Source organism: Cynara cardunculus (assembly GCF_001531365.2).
Source record: "Cynara cardunculus var. scolymus isolate 2C chromosome LG 3, CcrdV1, whole genome shotgun sequence".
Classification (NCBI taxonomy): domain Eukaryota; kingdom Viridiplantae; phylum Streptophyta; class Magnoliopsida; order Asterales; family Asteraceae; genus Cynara; species Cynara cardunculus.
Window position 1 is genome coordinate 34,514,662 of NC_037530.1, and position 17,362 is coordinate 34,532,023.

The following is a 17,362-nucleotide window of genomic DNA, read 5'->3' on the forward strand; positions in this document are numbered from 1 at the left end:
ATCTATATTATGGATATTCATATATGGTACACTCTTCTGTCGGCAATAGTCGGTGGTGTAATGGGTGCACGGGGGAGATTAGGCGAGGTATTAATATTCTACTTCGACTTTTCGTACAATTTGGATTCTCCTTGTTTATAGGTTTTTGCAACTATTATAGTCTATTTAGTCTCAAAAGGGTTACATCTTTTTATACAATAAGTACTTGTGCTTTGTTCAAAATAAATACAAACGCATGTTTTGTGTAGATTCGATCAATTGAGATGGTACGGAAACGGTTTGAGAGCTTCCCAAAGGCCTTTGTTAAGCAACTTTTGTCTGTACAAGCTAACAGGTTGGTGTCTACTTGTTATGAGATTTCCATAATTGACATCTCTTAATGGTAGATGAGTATGTAGCGGTGCTGTGAGATTTATGATCTCAAGACGTTTGTCGACACAAAAATCAGTATTAAGCTTGCAAAAGTATACACTTATACTATCGTATTTAACAAGTAAATAATGTTAAACACACCAGATATTATCCACATGGGTTTATACTTCAAAACACTTTTTCTGGAAACAAGAAGAAATAAAACACATGACTCATGATCGTGAGTTTGAAGAATAATTTTTTTGGCTTGGTTTAGTTTATATGGTTGACTTGGGGGGCGTTTTGTTTAGGCAGAGGAATGAAAATGGGTAGGAAAATGAAAAATGACAGGGAATGAAGATAGGAATGAATTTTCATTCCCCTTAATTTAACCTGGAATGAAAGTTTGTGCTTTTGGGAGAATGGACCCATTATATTATTGTAGAATTCTTTGTTTATTTCACTTGTTTCAAAAGAGGGAGGTACAAAGGCTATATATACACATAATATGAGAAGAAAAGGACAGGATTACTAAGATTTTCACAATAGCAAATTACAGGAAATATTACCCATAATCTCCAATTCCTATTATCGAGTATCTTCAAGGATATTGAGCATTTTCAAGGATATTGAGTATCTTAACACTCGTCCTCAAACTGGAGCATGGATGTTAATCATGCCCAACTTGTTACAAATAAAAGAGATTTGCGAACTAGGTAATGCTTTGGTAAAGACATCAACAAGTTGTCTTCCTGTTCGAATAAAGGGAGTTGAGATGATTCTATCTTCTAGCTTTTCACGAGTGAAATGGCAGTCAACCTCGATGTGTTTTGTTCTTTCATGAAACACAGGATTATTTGCAATGTGGATAGCCGCCTCATTATCATAATATAGGTTCATTGGTTTAGATTGAGAAAACCCAATTTCACCTAGCAAATTACGCAACCATATCAGCTCGCAAGTGGTTTGGGCCATAGCCCTGTTTTCAGATTCAACACTTGACCGGGAAATGACATTCTGTTTCTTGCTTTTCCACGAAACTAGATTCCCTCCAACCAACATGCAATAGCCTGTCGTAGATTGCCTAGTAGTAGGATCCCATTATAGTCGGCATCTGTGAACCCTTCTATGACTTGATGACCGTGATTTTGATAAAGGATACCAAGACTAGGAGCACCCTTTAGGCACTTCAGTATATGCGTAACAGCGTCCCAATGTGGAGTTTTCGGAGATGACATAAACTGACTTACTACACTCACCGGAAAAGCGATGTCAGGACGTGTAATCGTCAGGTAGTTTAGCTTTCCCACGATTCTTCTGTTTTTTTTCTAGATCCTCAAGTAGATCTCCATCGTCTACTTTCAATTTCGTATTTGGAATCATTGGGGCCTCACAAGGTTTTGTTTAAATCATACCAGAGTCATTCAATATATCCGAACAATATTTTCATTGAGACAAACATATCCTTTTCCGAGTACGAGATACTTCAATTCCCATGAAGTATTTTATAGGGCCTAGGTCCTTTGTTTGAAACCGAGATGCAAGGAAATCTTTTAGGTTTTTGATCCCAATATCATCACTCCAGTAATCACAATGTCATCAACATATACCACTAGTAGAATACATCCGGAAGATGACGAAGTAAAGAACACAAAATGATCATAAGAGCTCCTCCGTAAGCCAAACTCAGTCACTTTGGCATTAAACTGTCCAAACCAAGCACGAGGGGATTGGTTTAAACCATACAATGATTTATGCAGTTTACAGACCCTACCAGACTGCCCTTGAGTAAGAAATAGGTGGTTGCTTCATATAGACTTCCTCATGTAAATCACTATGCAAGAAGGCGTTTTTCACATCCAGTTGGTGTAGTACCCAGTCGTAAGTGGCGACTAATGAAACAAAGAGGTGGATGGAGGGTACCTTAGCCACAGGAGAAAATGTCTCGTGGTAGTCGACCCCATAAGTCTGAGTATATTCTTTGGCTACCAATCGGGCTTTTAGACGAGCCACAGATCCATCTGGATTGACTTTCACAGTGAATACTGAATACCCATTTGCAGCCAATTGCCTTTTTGCCTGTAGGCAACTCTTCCAAATCCCATGTATCATTATGATCGAGAGCATTCGTCTCATCAATCATAGCATCCCGCCATCCAGGATGGGCCAAAGCTTCGCCAACCGTTTTAGGAACAAATAAAGAATCAAGTGTAGAGATCAAAGAACGAGAGCGTGAAGAAAGTTTATCATAGGAAACAACAGAAGAAATAGGATAAGTACATGAGCGCTTACCTTTCCGAAGAGCAATCAGAACATCAAGATCAAGAACGTGTGTATCGGAAGGTGGTGGATCACTCGAAGCAAGAGGATCATCATTAGGCGGATCTGTAGACGATGATGATGATGGTGTTGGGTCGGGATCTGATGTAGGTTGTTGCCGCTTATTATATACATGAACTATCGGTGGTTTAGTAGGCTCTTGGGTTTGTGTCGAGTCGGATGGGGTAGTAGACTCAAGAACAGGTATGGTATACACCAATAAATCATCACTATCTCTTGGGTTGCAAGGAGTGGGCATAGGAAAGAAGGGTATATTCTCATGGAATGTAACGTCTCGTGATACAGTGTATCAATTAAGAATGGGGGAAAAACACTTAATACCCTTTTTGAAGTCGAGAGTAACCAAGAAAAACACATTTCAGAGACTTTGGATCCAACTTAGTTATGTGAGGTCGGGTATGCGGACAAAAGAGAAACTACCAAAGATCTTTGGGTCGACAGGAAACAATGATTTTGTAGGAAACAGAACTGAGAAAGGACTTTTACCATCAAAGACCGCGGAAGGCATTCCGCATCAGGCCAGAAGACTTTAGGAACAATCATGTGATATAATAGAGCCCGAGCCACCTCTAGGAGATGACGATTCTTTCGTTGCGCAACCCCATTTTGGGCTGGTGTGTCAACACAGGAAGACTCATGAAGAATGCCATTTTGAATCATATATGACTGAAATTTTGGGACAAATATTCTTTTGCATTATCACTACGAAGAGTTTGAATGGAGACTTTAAATTGGGTTTTAATCTCAGCATAGAGTGAACAAAAATGGATGACTTAATCGACAATGAACTTCAAGTGGAGACGATGAGCTGGAACAAGTCAATGAGGAAGGTACTTGATGTTAAAATATGTATAGGCCATCAGTCTCCTGCGTTCTACCAATAATCCTCTTCATCGACAGATCTTGAAAGACAAAAAAATAAGGAAAGAATGAGAACAATTTAAAGCACGGGTAATTTTGTTTACTGATAACAAATTGAACGAGAAATTAGATAGGCTCAATACGGAAGATAACGAAACAGACAGGGTAAGATTGATGGTGCCAGAACCAAGGACAGGTGTGGTAGACCCATGAACAATTGTGACATGTGAAGGGGATTTGTGTTTATTGAAATTAGAGAAGATTGTGGGATTACCTGTTATATGATCTGAAGCACCTGAATCAATGACCCATTTGGACGCAGAAGATAATAAGCATGTACTAATGCTGCAGTCCGGGAAATGGAATATTCAGTCCCTAAAAGTCGAGCGTATTCTTTTGCGAGTATAGTAACAATACTATCTGAGGCAGAGGCAACGTGCGCTGATGAACTCCTCAGATGTCTGGCCAAAAGCTTCTTAGAAGTGCGCTTGGTGTGACCTAACTCATGGCATCATCAGGATCTGGAATAGTAGCCCATGATTAAGTTGTTCGGTCACTGTGGCCACCTCTAGAGCCACCATGGTGACCCCCACGAAATCCTCCTCGGTAGCCACCACGAAAATCCCCCTCGACCAACCAGAGCACTGTTGTGATCAGAAGTTTGAGAAGCCTGAAGATTCTTATTCCTAAGAACACGAGCAAATGTTTCTTAAAGAGAAGGAATAGCAGGTTCATTCAAGCACTGAGATCTGATAGAGTCAAATTCTGGTCGCAAACCAGTCAAGAAACTGATAACAACCACTTGTTCCCTCTGAGTCTGCACTGCTTTGACATCAGCACTTAATGGAAGAAGAGAGTTAAGCTCCTCATACACTTTCTTGAACTCCATGACATACATACTGAGTGATCGGTCCTGTTGTTCTCCACGATGAAAGGACTTACAAACACAATAGATTCGAAAGATGTTACTTTGTCCAGAATACAAAAAATCAAGATAATCCATAAGTTCCTTCACATATTCACAGTGACTAACCAGATTCGAAACAGAAGGCTCAATAGTATTGATAATTTGCAAGTACAAACGAGCATCACTTTGGAACCACGATTCAGAACCGTTACCTTTAGGAGGATCGGATGTGAGATGAGAAGCCATTTTCATGCTTCGGAGATAGATATGAATAGTGTTGCTCCAATCAAAGTAGTTGGAGCCATTAAGCTTGTTGTCGGTGAGCTTATCATTTACTGGAAGCATCTCGGGTACACGTAAACTACTGTTACTGTCAGATGTTTTGTCTTCTCAAGTCATCTTCCAATAAATCACGAACTAGAAGAGAGAACGTAGAATTAGGACGAAGGATAGCAAACCAGAAAGCGAACGATGCACTCACAAGGTGCCAAATAGCCGACGAATAGAGATGAGGATAATCGCACTCACAGGGTGCCAAAGAAACCGACGAGCAGAAAACTTCCTACCCAAGGAAACTTGTCAATCAAGAAAAAAACGATGAACAAAAATTTCGATCTAAAGAAAAAACACGTACCAAAAATTTTCGATTCGTGATTGTTACGAAACCGAGCTTTGATACCATGTAGAATTCTTTGTTTATTTCACTTGTTTCAAAAGAGGGAGGTACAAAGGCTATATATACACAAAGAATATGAGAAGAAAAGGAAAGGATACCTAAGATATTCACAGCAGCAAATTACAAGGAGATATTACCTATAATCTCCAATTCCTATTATACAATGATATTGAGTATCTTAACAGTTATAAAAAATCAAACAATTTCTTTTATTTTTATTCCTATTAATTACTGCTTAATACCACTTATCGAACACCCCCTTAGAAATGAAGCCTAAAACATGGTTATGAAGTCTTCTAGAATTATTTACGACAGAGGTGGTCGCATTATCGTGCAACAATGTAATGTTTGTAGCATCCGGTAGCGTATCTCCATCCTGCTTGCGCTTATTGTGAAGAACTGATCCAAGTTCTGGATGACACTCAACTTGCATAACATCTCATATTTCTGTGCAAAGATTATCTCAAGCCATGGTATTGCTGGTTGATTTGTCTACTAGACAAGAACATACATGTTCATATCTTTGCATCCAAGATTTTCTAAAATCTTACTTCATTTGAGTTAATGTTGTTTATGTTTAGTTCATTCCTGACTCTTAAGCACAATTCAAGCACTTTAAAGCAGTGTTAACTTGAATGAACCGGATGAGTAAACCAATATAGCGACCCACCACTGCATGTTTGCAATTTTGGGTTTGTTTTTGCCCAAGAACAAGGCATTTTCACCCATTCCTCAAGTACATAAAGATATGAGCAGAATGTAAGCTTCATTAAGATGATGCTATAGCAATATGTTAACAAAACAGATAACGAACAGCAACATAAATAAGACAATTGCAAGAGAAGATAAACAGAAATATCTAAACAATTTTAAGAGCAAAGAAAAGTAAATGCAAGTGTTTACGTGTCCTTCTGAAAGTTTTTTCACAGAACCAATTTGTCTTAAAAAAAGAGGGCTTCCTAAATAAGTAAAGTCCACTTCTATTGGCCAGTGGATTTCCACATTCCTAACGGTAAACTTAGAAGGAGGGTGGCAACTCTGGAATTTTTTATTAGATCATAAAAAGAATTACAACCTGACAGTGGATGAACCACCTACATGCATTCCCCTTTAATGTCCAAACCTGTACTTGCCATGATTTCTCCTTTACCATTAATTGCTGATAGTTGTTGAGCACCATACTAAAAGACTTTTGTCGAAGAGGAGAGGAAAAAAAAACCAAACCAAATTGACCCAGTAAATCCCACTCGGAAAGTAGGGTCTTTTTTTGGGGGGGGGGGATGTATGTAGACATGCCCTCTACTCCAAAGAGTAGAAAGACCGAGTCTGTGAAGACCCTGGTTTGTGCAAGTGTGAAAAACAGGTAAAATGGATAGAGACTAGCACATTTGGTGAACATAGAATGAGAAAAATAAGAAAAAAGATAACGAGTTGGTAGATTGAAAACATACACAAGGTAAGGTAAGGTGAAATACAGGGAGAGGAAGTAAGGCATAACACACACAAAACAAGCAAGGCAAAAATGGAATCGTAGCCTAAACTGCTAGCCCTCTATCATCAACCTCTTGGACTCCCGTCTGCCAACATGCTAATTACAGGTTTCGACATCTAGTGTATTCCTATTAGAGGTCATGCCCTCAAAAATTTCTAAGGCCCACATAGATATTATCATTAGGCACACTACCTTTTAAGATTGATTCTCTTGGTACATTTTGTCAATTGGTCTCTCTTCAGTATTCACTAATTCCTCTATTTTAATCTTGTTTATCACTTTCTTTACATGTCAACGATCTCAATTGATGTTGCATGAACTTCTCCTTGACTAATCCACCTCAACATTCTACTCAATCTTATTCATTCTACTTGTATCCTTCATTGTGTGGTTAACACATCCACCTCAACAGTCATATTTTTGCTACTTATCTTGTCTGCTTGATGTCGTTTGGTGGCCTAAAAATCAGTGGAACTTCAATGGAACTTACCTTTTCTTTAACCGGAACTCCCAAATCACATAAGATCTTGAAGCTTGTTAGTTGTCGCCGCTTTATACTATAACACCCCAATTCTGGAAAAGAGTGACTAATTTAAAACTTTTAATAAACACTACAAATAGAACAATTTTCTCCCCAGTGGATAACATAGGATACTTCAACATCATATATAAAGGGTTATAATCAACTTTCGAAGCGGAATCTTACACAAGATTTAGGTTAAGAACAATTGTCACTGAAACCTGCATAACAATCGCTATCTAAATGTCCCAAAGAGTTTAGTTGTTTATGTGCCTCTAACTATCTACGACTCAACTCATCTCAAGTATTGGTTGCAACTCCCCCACCGGGACCCGATGCACATGTCGACAAGAAAAAATGTTAGGTTTAAAGCCTAGGGAGCTTAAGCAATTTTCATCCCAAATATATTAAATAGTAAAACTGCAATTTCCCAAAAACGAAATGTATTTATTGTAAAAGCAACATTTTTCCCAAAACCCACCATTTCCATGATGAAAACTCCATATATAAAACACCCTTTTGGATATGAAACCAAAACCTAATACTCACTCAAACGTGAATACTTCTTAATATTCAAATACCAAAACATGGATAAAACAACATTATCCAAAACACCAAAATATGGGTAAGACTATATCCAAAACGACAACTGTTGGACTACACTCCTCCAATACAACACCCTTCGCTGACAGGGAGACCTGTTTCCATCATTGTGGCAAACACACAGTAAGCCTTACATTTACGTTATGAAGTAGCACCTTAAGATTCAATTGACCTTAGTGCCTACTCATTCGAGTTTCACCTCAAGGCTCATGTCCTTAGTGCCTACTCATCCGGGTAGCACCTTAAGGCTCATCCGTCTTAGTGCCTACCCCTCCGAATAGCACCTGAAGACTCAATAATCTTTGTGCCTACTTTTTAGAGTTTCCTATCGCCAGAAACTCACTTTGTTTGCCCTCTGGCCATTGACAACCCCTTTCAACATTGAGTTAATATCAACAAGTATACAAAACTCATAATGTTCAATTTGAACATGCTAATAATAACTCCATAAGTATTCACCTCTCATATACATAACACTATGTGTATAAAGTGCCCAACACCGTGAATACCATACTATTTAGCACACATACCAAAAAGGATCATTACGATCCAACAAAGGCAGGACTCCACACATGCCAAATACGACCGACTCATATGCCTATGGATCCATCGCAATACAACTCCAAATTACATGACCCAATTTGAATGATCAACACACTAAAAAACGTGTAATCTCAAGTAAATATGCAATGTACGCAAAACACGTTCAAATATCACCATTGAACCATTTTTGTGGAACAAAATCCCAAAACACATTTTACCGATATTGAAACCAATAAAGCCTCCAACTTACTTGACTACTCCATGAAAGTCAACATAAGTCAATAGAAACACATTTACTTCATATTTATGCATTTTCATTTATCAAAATGGGAATATGTCCCAAAAATTCTTATTTATTTGAACCAACCTTCAAAATATCATACTTTAGTGATCTATATCTCCAAAAATGTCTCAAAACCCAAATATAATCATTTTCAAGGTTTTATGAAATCAAATGTACCAAGGATGCTCACATACCAAATAATCCTAACATCTGATAATATCACAAGGAACACATTTGGAAACTCAAAACAAACATTCACACAGTAACTTGAAACTCACCTTATTAGGTTAAGTTAAACTAGATTTCAAACCCAAATCTTTAGCTTCCAAAATCAAGGCATGAGATCCAACAAGCAAGAAAAACTCCTCTAAGAACTCTCCAAATCTCAACCCAAGTCTAGAGGTGTATCAGAATCAACCACAATATTTGATCTACAACAAAACCCAATCTAGATCTCAAAACACCCAAAAAGCTTACCTCTTCCAAAATCTTGAAATCAAACACCATAAATCTTCTAAGATAGTCTTACATTTGCTTCAAAAACCTTTCAAGATTTGCCCCCAACGAGCCAACATCGCCAAGAGAGGAAGAGGAGGGGAGGTGGTGGGAGAGAAATGAGTTACAAACCGACCTGCACCACGGATGCAGGTCCTAATGTGGGTTGTCGCACGGCTAAACCCGCTTGTTAACCCACATTGACCACTATTTTGACTCCCAATTGCCTCTTTCTTAGGAATTAACATAAAATCCACCTGATATCATTTCCCAATGATGTAACTTTGTAACTTGATACCGAATTCATTTTAAGACCAAAATATCAAACGATATACAAATGCAATATAATCGCCTGAATCTCGAGACGCTCTTCAAACCAATCATAGACTTATTGAGATAGGCGCGATCCCCCCTCTGAGAACCATATATGAGAAATGTCCAAAATTCCGGATGACACATACACACCTTACCCCTCTCCAGGACAAGCGTCCTCGTCAATTTCTCCATCCTTTGGTAATATTGGTCCCATGTAGCAGACATTATCACTCCTAGCTATTTCCTATCTTGACAAGCTTACCACATATTCCACTTCCTAATGAATGGCACACAAATTGCAGTTAATGTGCTTTTGTTTGGTATGAAGATGGCACCCCCAATTGAGAGTGGTAAATGGAGGAAAATGATACAGACAAATCGAACGTAATGCATTTCCATCTTAATCTTTGCATCAACATCCTTCCTGTCATTATCAATCAACATGATGTCATCTGTGAACTTTGTTTACCATGCTGCATCATTTTATATTCCGTGCCTGGTGTGCATTAATCCTTGCTGCCGTGCATCTTCTTGTATATATGTACCATATGCTTCTTTGATTTTCATGTGCTGAAATTTCAGTTTCATATGCGTGGTTTCACCTAGTTGCCTTGCTCATGGATATTTTTTAACTTCTGTTTTGTCTATTGAATCTGATATTGCTATGTGGTTCCACCAATGCTTGGTTTAGTATCATCTTAGTTGTTGAAGTTCTCACTTAAGGATAGAAGACACTAGAGCTCATACTGATGAGGAAGGAATATTAAGTTGTTTTGCTCATCAACATCTTTCAATATCTTCTGATTTCATGTCTTACATTGTGTTTTCTCCAGGATACCAATCATTGGACACTCATATCAGGTGAGGCACTTTACTTTGGTTGCTATGTTATAATATGGTATCTTTATTAAATTCATGTCTATAGCATCATTTACTGTTTTGAACTCTTGAGTTATTGAGTATATGAGTATAATCCTCTTCCATGCTGTTATAGTGGACAAAATATGAAATCGAGGTAAGGACCGTGATTTAAAATAGCGGTTATCGTGATGGTAAAGCGGTGGTATAGCGGTCCAAAAATGGCGGTTCATATAATAATTAGAATTATATATATGTATATATATGTATGTATGTATGCATAACAACATATTATATGTATTTAATAAAGATATATAAGAATAATGATGTCCAAGTCCAAACATGATAATTGAACAATGTGAATACTTTTATTCATAGCTAGAGGTCAAAGTGATGTGTCCAAATCGAAAAAAATAAGAATAATTGTGCCCAAGTCCAAAAAAATAAGAATAAAGAAACCTTAATATTGTTGGACTAAATAAAACTCACTGGAAGTATAAAAAAGCCCACAAAATTACTTAACACCAAAATAGCCTATCTACAAATAGTGGTTATGGAGCCGCTTTTTTGCATTCAAAATTCGGTCATGTAGCGGTCAATAGCGTCTATGATCGGGGGGCTGCTATTTGACCACCACTATTTTTCTCATTTCCGTGAACGGCGATAGCACTGCTATAGCGGCACAATTAACAGCATAGCTCCTCTTCCATGACTAGTCTTCTTTGCGTAGGAGACAGGTCTTCCCAACAATGGACATGGTATCATTGCACATTTCTTGACATATCTTATATCTAATAGTTCTTAATGTTCATTCTAATTTTCTTACTCTAACAAGAATTTACAAGGTGAGAGGCAAGATAATTACATTGACAGTAACGTTAGTGAGAGCAGTGCCAGGAGCATCGATGATGTTGAGAACTCTGCCATAAAATTTGTGTTTCCAACTTCTTTTTCTTTTTTCTGATGATTCAAGAAGTGACAAGAAAGTATCTCTTATACAAACTCTTTTTCAATCCATTTCTTATATAGTTTTCTATTCTTGTTTTTATGCAAAATTACTTAACAAGTCATCTGTTGTGAATAGTGTGTGCCAAGTGTAACTATTATTCACCGTCTATCTTTATGTTTGTTTATGCTTATTTGCCTACTTAACTATCTGGCCTCAAGGGTTTTTTTTTTGTATAATTTTAATATCATATTTTATGTTTTCAATGTGTTTATAATCTATAAGCGTAAGTGTATAACATATAGTTATGTGTTGCATCGGCGTCACACCCATCTCATCACTCATCTATAAATTTCTGCCCTTGTCCCCTATGTCTCTTGCTTCAATCTTAACAGCTGATCTTTCACACGGAGATGTATTGACTATTATGTTTATGTTCCTCTGCTGTAGTTCAGTATTATTCCTTATTGACTATTATGTTTATGTTCTCTTTTATCTAGTTAAATCTTATATTGCTTCCTCTTTACATTAGGCCCTAACTATTTATCCACTTATTATCTGTTTATGTGTACAACTTTATTATGCAGGATTCTGAAGACAATGACAAGACCTATGCAGCCAAGTTCTCTCCATTCTGGAATGAGATCATCAAAAGTCTTCGTGAAGAAGATTACATCAGTAACAGGCAAGTGACGATATTGTGGTTTCCTGTTTTGAGAGATCAGTCGTCTCCTTCCCATTCTTGCGTACTTCATTAACATGCTTTAAATTTTGCAATGGCTACTCTTGTTCAGGGAAATGGACTTACTTTCTATGCCAAGCAACACTGGAAGTCTTGGATTAGTTCAGTGGCCTTTGTTTCTGTTAATCAGCAAGGTAAAGCCTGTAAATCTGTACCTGTAATAATTAATATAAAGTCATATATTTGTCACTTGTCGATTCTGTATTGACCCTGGACTATCTGATCAGATATATTTGGCGATTGACTTAGCTATAGACTGCAAAGATGCTCAAGCAGATCTTTGGAGTAGAATTAGCAGGGATGAATATATGGCATATGCTGTCCAGGAGTGCTACTACAGTATTGAGAAAATACTACATTCTTTAGTTGATGGAGAAGGGAAGCTATGGTTTGTTTTTATTTGCTTTTGTCAAGTATAAGTGAATAATGTGTTCATTTTGTTGTTTATGACATTGTTATGTGTTCTAAATCTTAAGATTGATTGGTTGTAGCCATGAGCTATTATTGTGTTATGGTATACATATTGTTACATCCCTTTCATTTACATTATTTACTTTCGTGCAGGGTTGACAGGATCTTTCGAGAGATCAACCATAGTATGTCGGAGGGTTCGCTTGTCATGACTTTAAATCTTAAGAAGATTCCTTTGGTGCTGTCAAGATTTTCAGCATTGACTGGCCTTCTGGTAATTTTTTTATAATTATAAAAGGTGGTGTAAGCCTGTTGCTCAAATTTAACATATGCATTAATAAAAAAAACATCCCAATACGTGATGTTATCTCTATGGAAATGCATAATTGAGGATTGAAAGGAAGAGTGGAAAGCATAGGAAAGTTATTTACAAGTGCCTGGATCTTATGCTAACTAAATCCCATGCCTGGATCTTATGCTAACTAAATCCCACATTGAAACTTTTATGTTCCCTTCACACTTTTAATGAAGGCAAAATGTGCGCATATTTATACTTTTATATTTTTTTTGTTCTATTTTAAATAATGAAACATAAAATCTGGTCGATCATGTTGTGTTTCCAGTCTGAATTGATTAGGTTTACAACTTGTGCCAACTTTGTTGGATTGGAGAAGTGAAAAATAGTTTCCCCCATTTTTACCCACTGAGGTACACACAAGCACACATGAAAGTAGATCACATTGGTGTAGTCAAGCGACAGAAGTATCAAATTGTTTTGCTTGCTATAATTTAGAATCCTATGCAGCCTGTGGTAGTCCCTTGTATCTGATGGTAGTCTGGGACCTACGTGGAGTTGTATCCTGTTCTGGAGATACTACTGCATATTAGTGAAATGCAGAGAATATTTGTTGTGACTATGTGTTGTAGGTCACTTCTGTCTTGATGCAACATGTCTGTGATGCTATAGATGGAGGGCATACCCTTCTATGAGATTTGGCACCAAGTTTTTCCTCACGTGTATTGATGTAGTTACCTTGACACATATATACATGTCCTACTGGTGTCCCCATTCCTTTTGATTTTTTTGAGAAACAGATTGGCATGCTGAATTGTGATATTTTTGCTTCAAAATTGCTGTATCAGATCATGAATGAAACACCTGAACTCGCAAAAGGAGCTGCTAAAGCTGTATATGAGTTATATGAGGTGGTTACTCATGAACTTTTGTCATCTGATCTGAGGTATGATGTCAGATGCCCTTTTCTGTTTACCTATTTCACTTGCTAACTGGTAAATCATGCACCCTTTACTTGTATAAGAGATCATAGTAGGGTTCTAATTTCTCAGGGAGCAGCTTGATACATGGAATATATTGGCAAGGGCAAGAAATGAAGGACGCCTATTTTCTAATATTGGATGGCCTAGAGATCCTGAAATTGTAAGCTCCTTAGAATTTTCTATGGTAATTTATATTTTCAGTTTCATTTGACTGCATAACCTCTTACCTCAGAAGGAGCAGGCGAAGCGATTACACCTACTTCTAATAGTAAAAGATTCTGCTGCTGATATCCCTAAGAATCTTGAAGCAAGAAGAAGATTAGAGTTCTTCACAAATTCTCTCTTTATGCATATGCCTCCAGCAAAGCCAGTTAGTGAAATGATGCCATTCTGGTAAGTGTCTTTCGATCTTGAAGGCTAACTGTTCCTTTTCTTTGAGATAATAGCTCTGATTGTTTTGTGCTTTGTTTGAGAACAGTGTCTTCACCCCGTACTACAGCGAGACTGTACTTTATAGTTCCTCTGAGTTGCGGCAAGAAAATGAGGATGGAATATCTACCATTTTTTATCTTCAGAAAATCTTTCCAGGTAGTTCTCCTTGGTTATATACCAATCTCCTTATGATTTATCTAAACATCATATCGTCCCCAAAAGAAGAAATAATGTGAAGTATATTGTTTTAATCTTGTAGTATGCAGATGAAGTTTATTTTTGTCTTGCTATATATTATCGTTTGAAATCCTTCATGTAATATGTAACTGTTGCTGTCTCTTCGATTAAGCAACCCTACAGCATCACTAACCTGCTCTGGTACTCATGTTTGTTCATATTTACATGTTGATATTAGTTGTTTGTTTAATTGCCAATGTGCAAGACAATTTTCTTCTTGTTATTCTCGCTAGGCTTTTACATGTATATTAGAGACGTTGCAACTTTTGCGTTCAATGTCGATGGAGAATATGTACTATTCTTGATATTGTTGTTCTTTTAATTCCTTTAGCTACAAATTAAAAAGCGTATGTTACTCATCTGGCAGTTAGGAGCTATTATCAACTGCCTTGAATCTCATAGTGTTTTGTCAAATTTACAACGTAAGCAATATGGTGCTAGTGGAGGTTTGCTGTTAATGTAAATTTTGACAAATAGAAAAATTCTATATTTAGTGATGATAAGTTGTAATGACTTACGAAAGGCTGCTAAAGTTTGGAGGAAGAAGCAAGTTAATTCCTTGTTCATTTTTTTCCACGTCCATTTGCTACATCTAGTGTTTATTCAGAAGGATAATGACAAGGGGATAGAAGTCACCATTGAAAAAAGGATAATGCAAAAACACAGTTTCAAGTATCTAGGCTCTATGTTAAGAAGAAGGGTGAGGTTGAGGCTAATGTTACACTCCACATAAAAGCAGGATGGTTGAAGTTGATGGCTGCAGTGTAGGCATCAGATCGGCTATGTTGTATGGTCCAAGTGTTGGGCAATAAATAAGTAAGAGAGGAAGTTGGAAGTGGCATAAATAAGGATGTTGAGATGGATCTATGGTTGGACCATGTTGCAGAAGGTATCATATGAGGTCTTCTGGGCAGAGTTGGGAGTTGCATCCCTACCATAAAGAACTTATGAGGGGGATGGTTACAGTGCTTTGGGCACGTTCACATAAGACAAAATAGTGCCAATGAGGAGGGTCGAGAGCCTTATGGTCGTGGGAGTGAGGAGGGGCAAACTGAGGACGACGTGGGAGGAGCAACTGAGGGTGTACATGGTGGTCTTGAACATTTATGAGCACATGATCAGTGATAGGAGTTCTTGGAGAAGTAGGACTAGGGTAGTAGATTATGAGTAGGGGTTTGTAAGTTATTGTGGATGAGTTGAGGGTGGAGGGAGAGGTATAGGGTGGGACTGGGGTAGGGTTTGAGAGTCGATAGCTTGGTCTCGAAGGCTCTAGGGGGGAGCCTTTGGCAACGTCAGGAGAGCCATAGGTGCGGGTTATCCAATAGTGAGTCTTTCTTGTACTTTCATGTGGTACAATTTATGTCTACTTTCTAGTACTTAATTGTTTTAACCTTTTTCTGTTTTTGCCTTTGTATCTATGTCTTCTACTTTTTCTAAACCCTTTGCACGTTACAGAAATCCTCCAGCACTAATTTAGATTCTCAGTCTTCTTTCCCAAATTTTTCAGAAGCCGGGGTTTTTCACGAAACCACCTCTCTACCCCTTGGGATAGAGGTAAGATCTACGTACATCTTATCCCAGACCCTACTTCTGAGCGGGATATACTAGGCACATTCGGTTTTGTTTGCTTTGTGTTTATTCAAAAGCTTTGCCACTGTGTGACAATAACTAAAGCACACAAAATTATGAAAGCCAACATAAATACGGTGATCCTTAATCTTTGTGCTATTTAAGAAAGACTATATTGGAGGACAGGGGAATGCAACATATGCTTGCAAGAAACGGCTATCATTTTTATAGCTTTTCTTCTACACAAGTTGCATATGATGTCTATAGGATCAAATCTATCTATAAACTGGTTTCGGCTGTCTTGCCCTTGCTTTCATTGTTAAGGAATATTGGTGATGATAGAGCTAGCTATTGTACTTGTATCAAAAATCATTTATAAGATATATATATATATATACATATTAGTTCAAGTTCAAATAAGAAATACAAAAATGGCAAGAACGTAAGAATAAATGATTTATATGTGAATCATTAGTAAACCTGGAAAAAATCCATTTGAAGATGCATATGTGAACCCATGTTTGCTTATCTTTGTCTTTACCAATTATTCACATATAAAGATGCATATGTGAACTCACGTTTCTTGTTACCTACGATTGACATATGAATCATTTATTCTTACGTTCTTGTTATTTTTTGCCTTTTCTATTTGAACCTTCCCTTATATATACATATATTCTTTGACGATATGTTACTTGAGCTGTAGCTAATACAATTTTCCATATTCCAGACGAATGGGAGAATTTTTTGGAACGAATTGGCCGTGTTAATACCGGAGATGCGGAACTCCAAGAAAGCTCGACTGATGCATTGGAGCTTCGATTTTGGGTATCTTATCGAGGACAGACCTTAGCTAGGACTGGTCAGATTTCTTAGTACTCGTTTTAAATTCAGCTTGAACGAATATATATCGTTTCCCTGGTTGATGTGGAACCACTTGAGTTTTCCCGTGATATAACGCTTCTGATTATCTTGTACCATTTTTTGGCATATAGTGCGTGGTATGATGTATTACAGGAGGGCTTTGATGCTTCAAAGTTATTTGGAGAGCAGATCATTAGGAGGTATTCCTTGGGTTATATGGCTGATAGCATGCATCTGCAAAACCTTTGAGTTTTATATTTCTTTGTTTTCTATTAACAGAAGGGATTCCTCAAGCATCCCTTTCACCGCAAGGCTTTGAATTGTCACGTGAAGCTCGAGCACAAGTTGATTTGAAGTTCACATACGTTGTTTCATGCCAAATCTATGGACAACAAAAACAACGAAAGGACAAAGAGGCTGCTGATATTGCTCTTTTGCTGCAAAGGTACTCAATGCTCGTATTTTGTTATTACAATGGCTTTGTTTATGTGTTGTTTGTTTTTCTATTACAAAATGAATTCAGGAATCAGTTTACGTATCGTTGCTTGTAATTCTTTCCTGTAACTTACGGCAAGGAAAGTTTGGGTCATTTCTCGGTTGCATCTGGGGTGCAGATATGTTTTTTATTACTTGATTTGC

The 17,362-nt window shown here is 37.5% G+C and overlaps 1 protein-coding gene across 8 annotated transcripts in view; it reads left to right on the top strand.

The window, feature by feature from the left end:
- The window catches only part of LOC112508906 (callose synthase 10), a 54,856-nt gene that overhangs the window by 27,528 nt on the left and 9,966 nt on the right, over positions 1–17,362 (top strand). For 5 of the 8 annotated variants that reach the window (XM_025113746.1, XM_025113744.1, XM_025113747.1 and 2 more), the window contains 15 exons: positions 1–87; positions 249–334; positions 10,220–10,247; positions 11,778–11,875; positions 11,985–12,066; positions 12,160–12,320; positions 12,497–12,617; positions 13,487–13,584; positions 13,691–13,781; positions 13,854–14,014; positions 14,100–14,209; positions 15,776–15,844; positions 16,590–16,721; positions 16,855–16,923; positions 17,003–17,168. In XM_025113746.1, the coding sequence (XP_024969514.1) occupies positions 1–87; positions 249–334; positions 10,220–10,247; positions 11,778–11,875; positions 11,985–12,066; positions 12,160–12,320; positions 12,497–12,617; positions 13,487–13,584; positions 13,691–13,781; positions 13,854–14,014; positions 14,100–14,209; positions 15,776–15,844; positions 16,590–16,721; positions 16,855–16,923; positions 17,003–17,168 (1,559 nt within the window). The remainder of the gene's footprint in view (positions 88–248; positions 335–10,219; positions 10,248–11,777; positions 11,876–11,984; positions 12,067–12,159; positions 12,321–12,496; positions 12,618–13,486; positions 13,585–13,690; positions 13,782–13,853; positions 14,015–14,099; positions 14,210–15,775; positions 15,845–16,589; positions 16,722–16,854; positions 16,924–17,002; positions 17,169–17,362) is intronic. The other 3 variants (XM_025113749.1, XM_025113750.1, XM_025113745.1) reach the window with 2 other exon arrangements.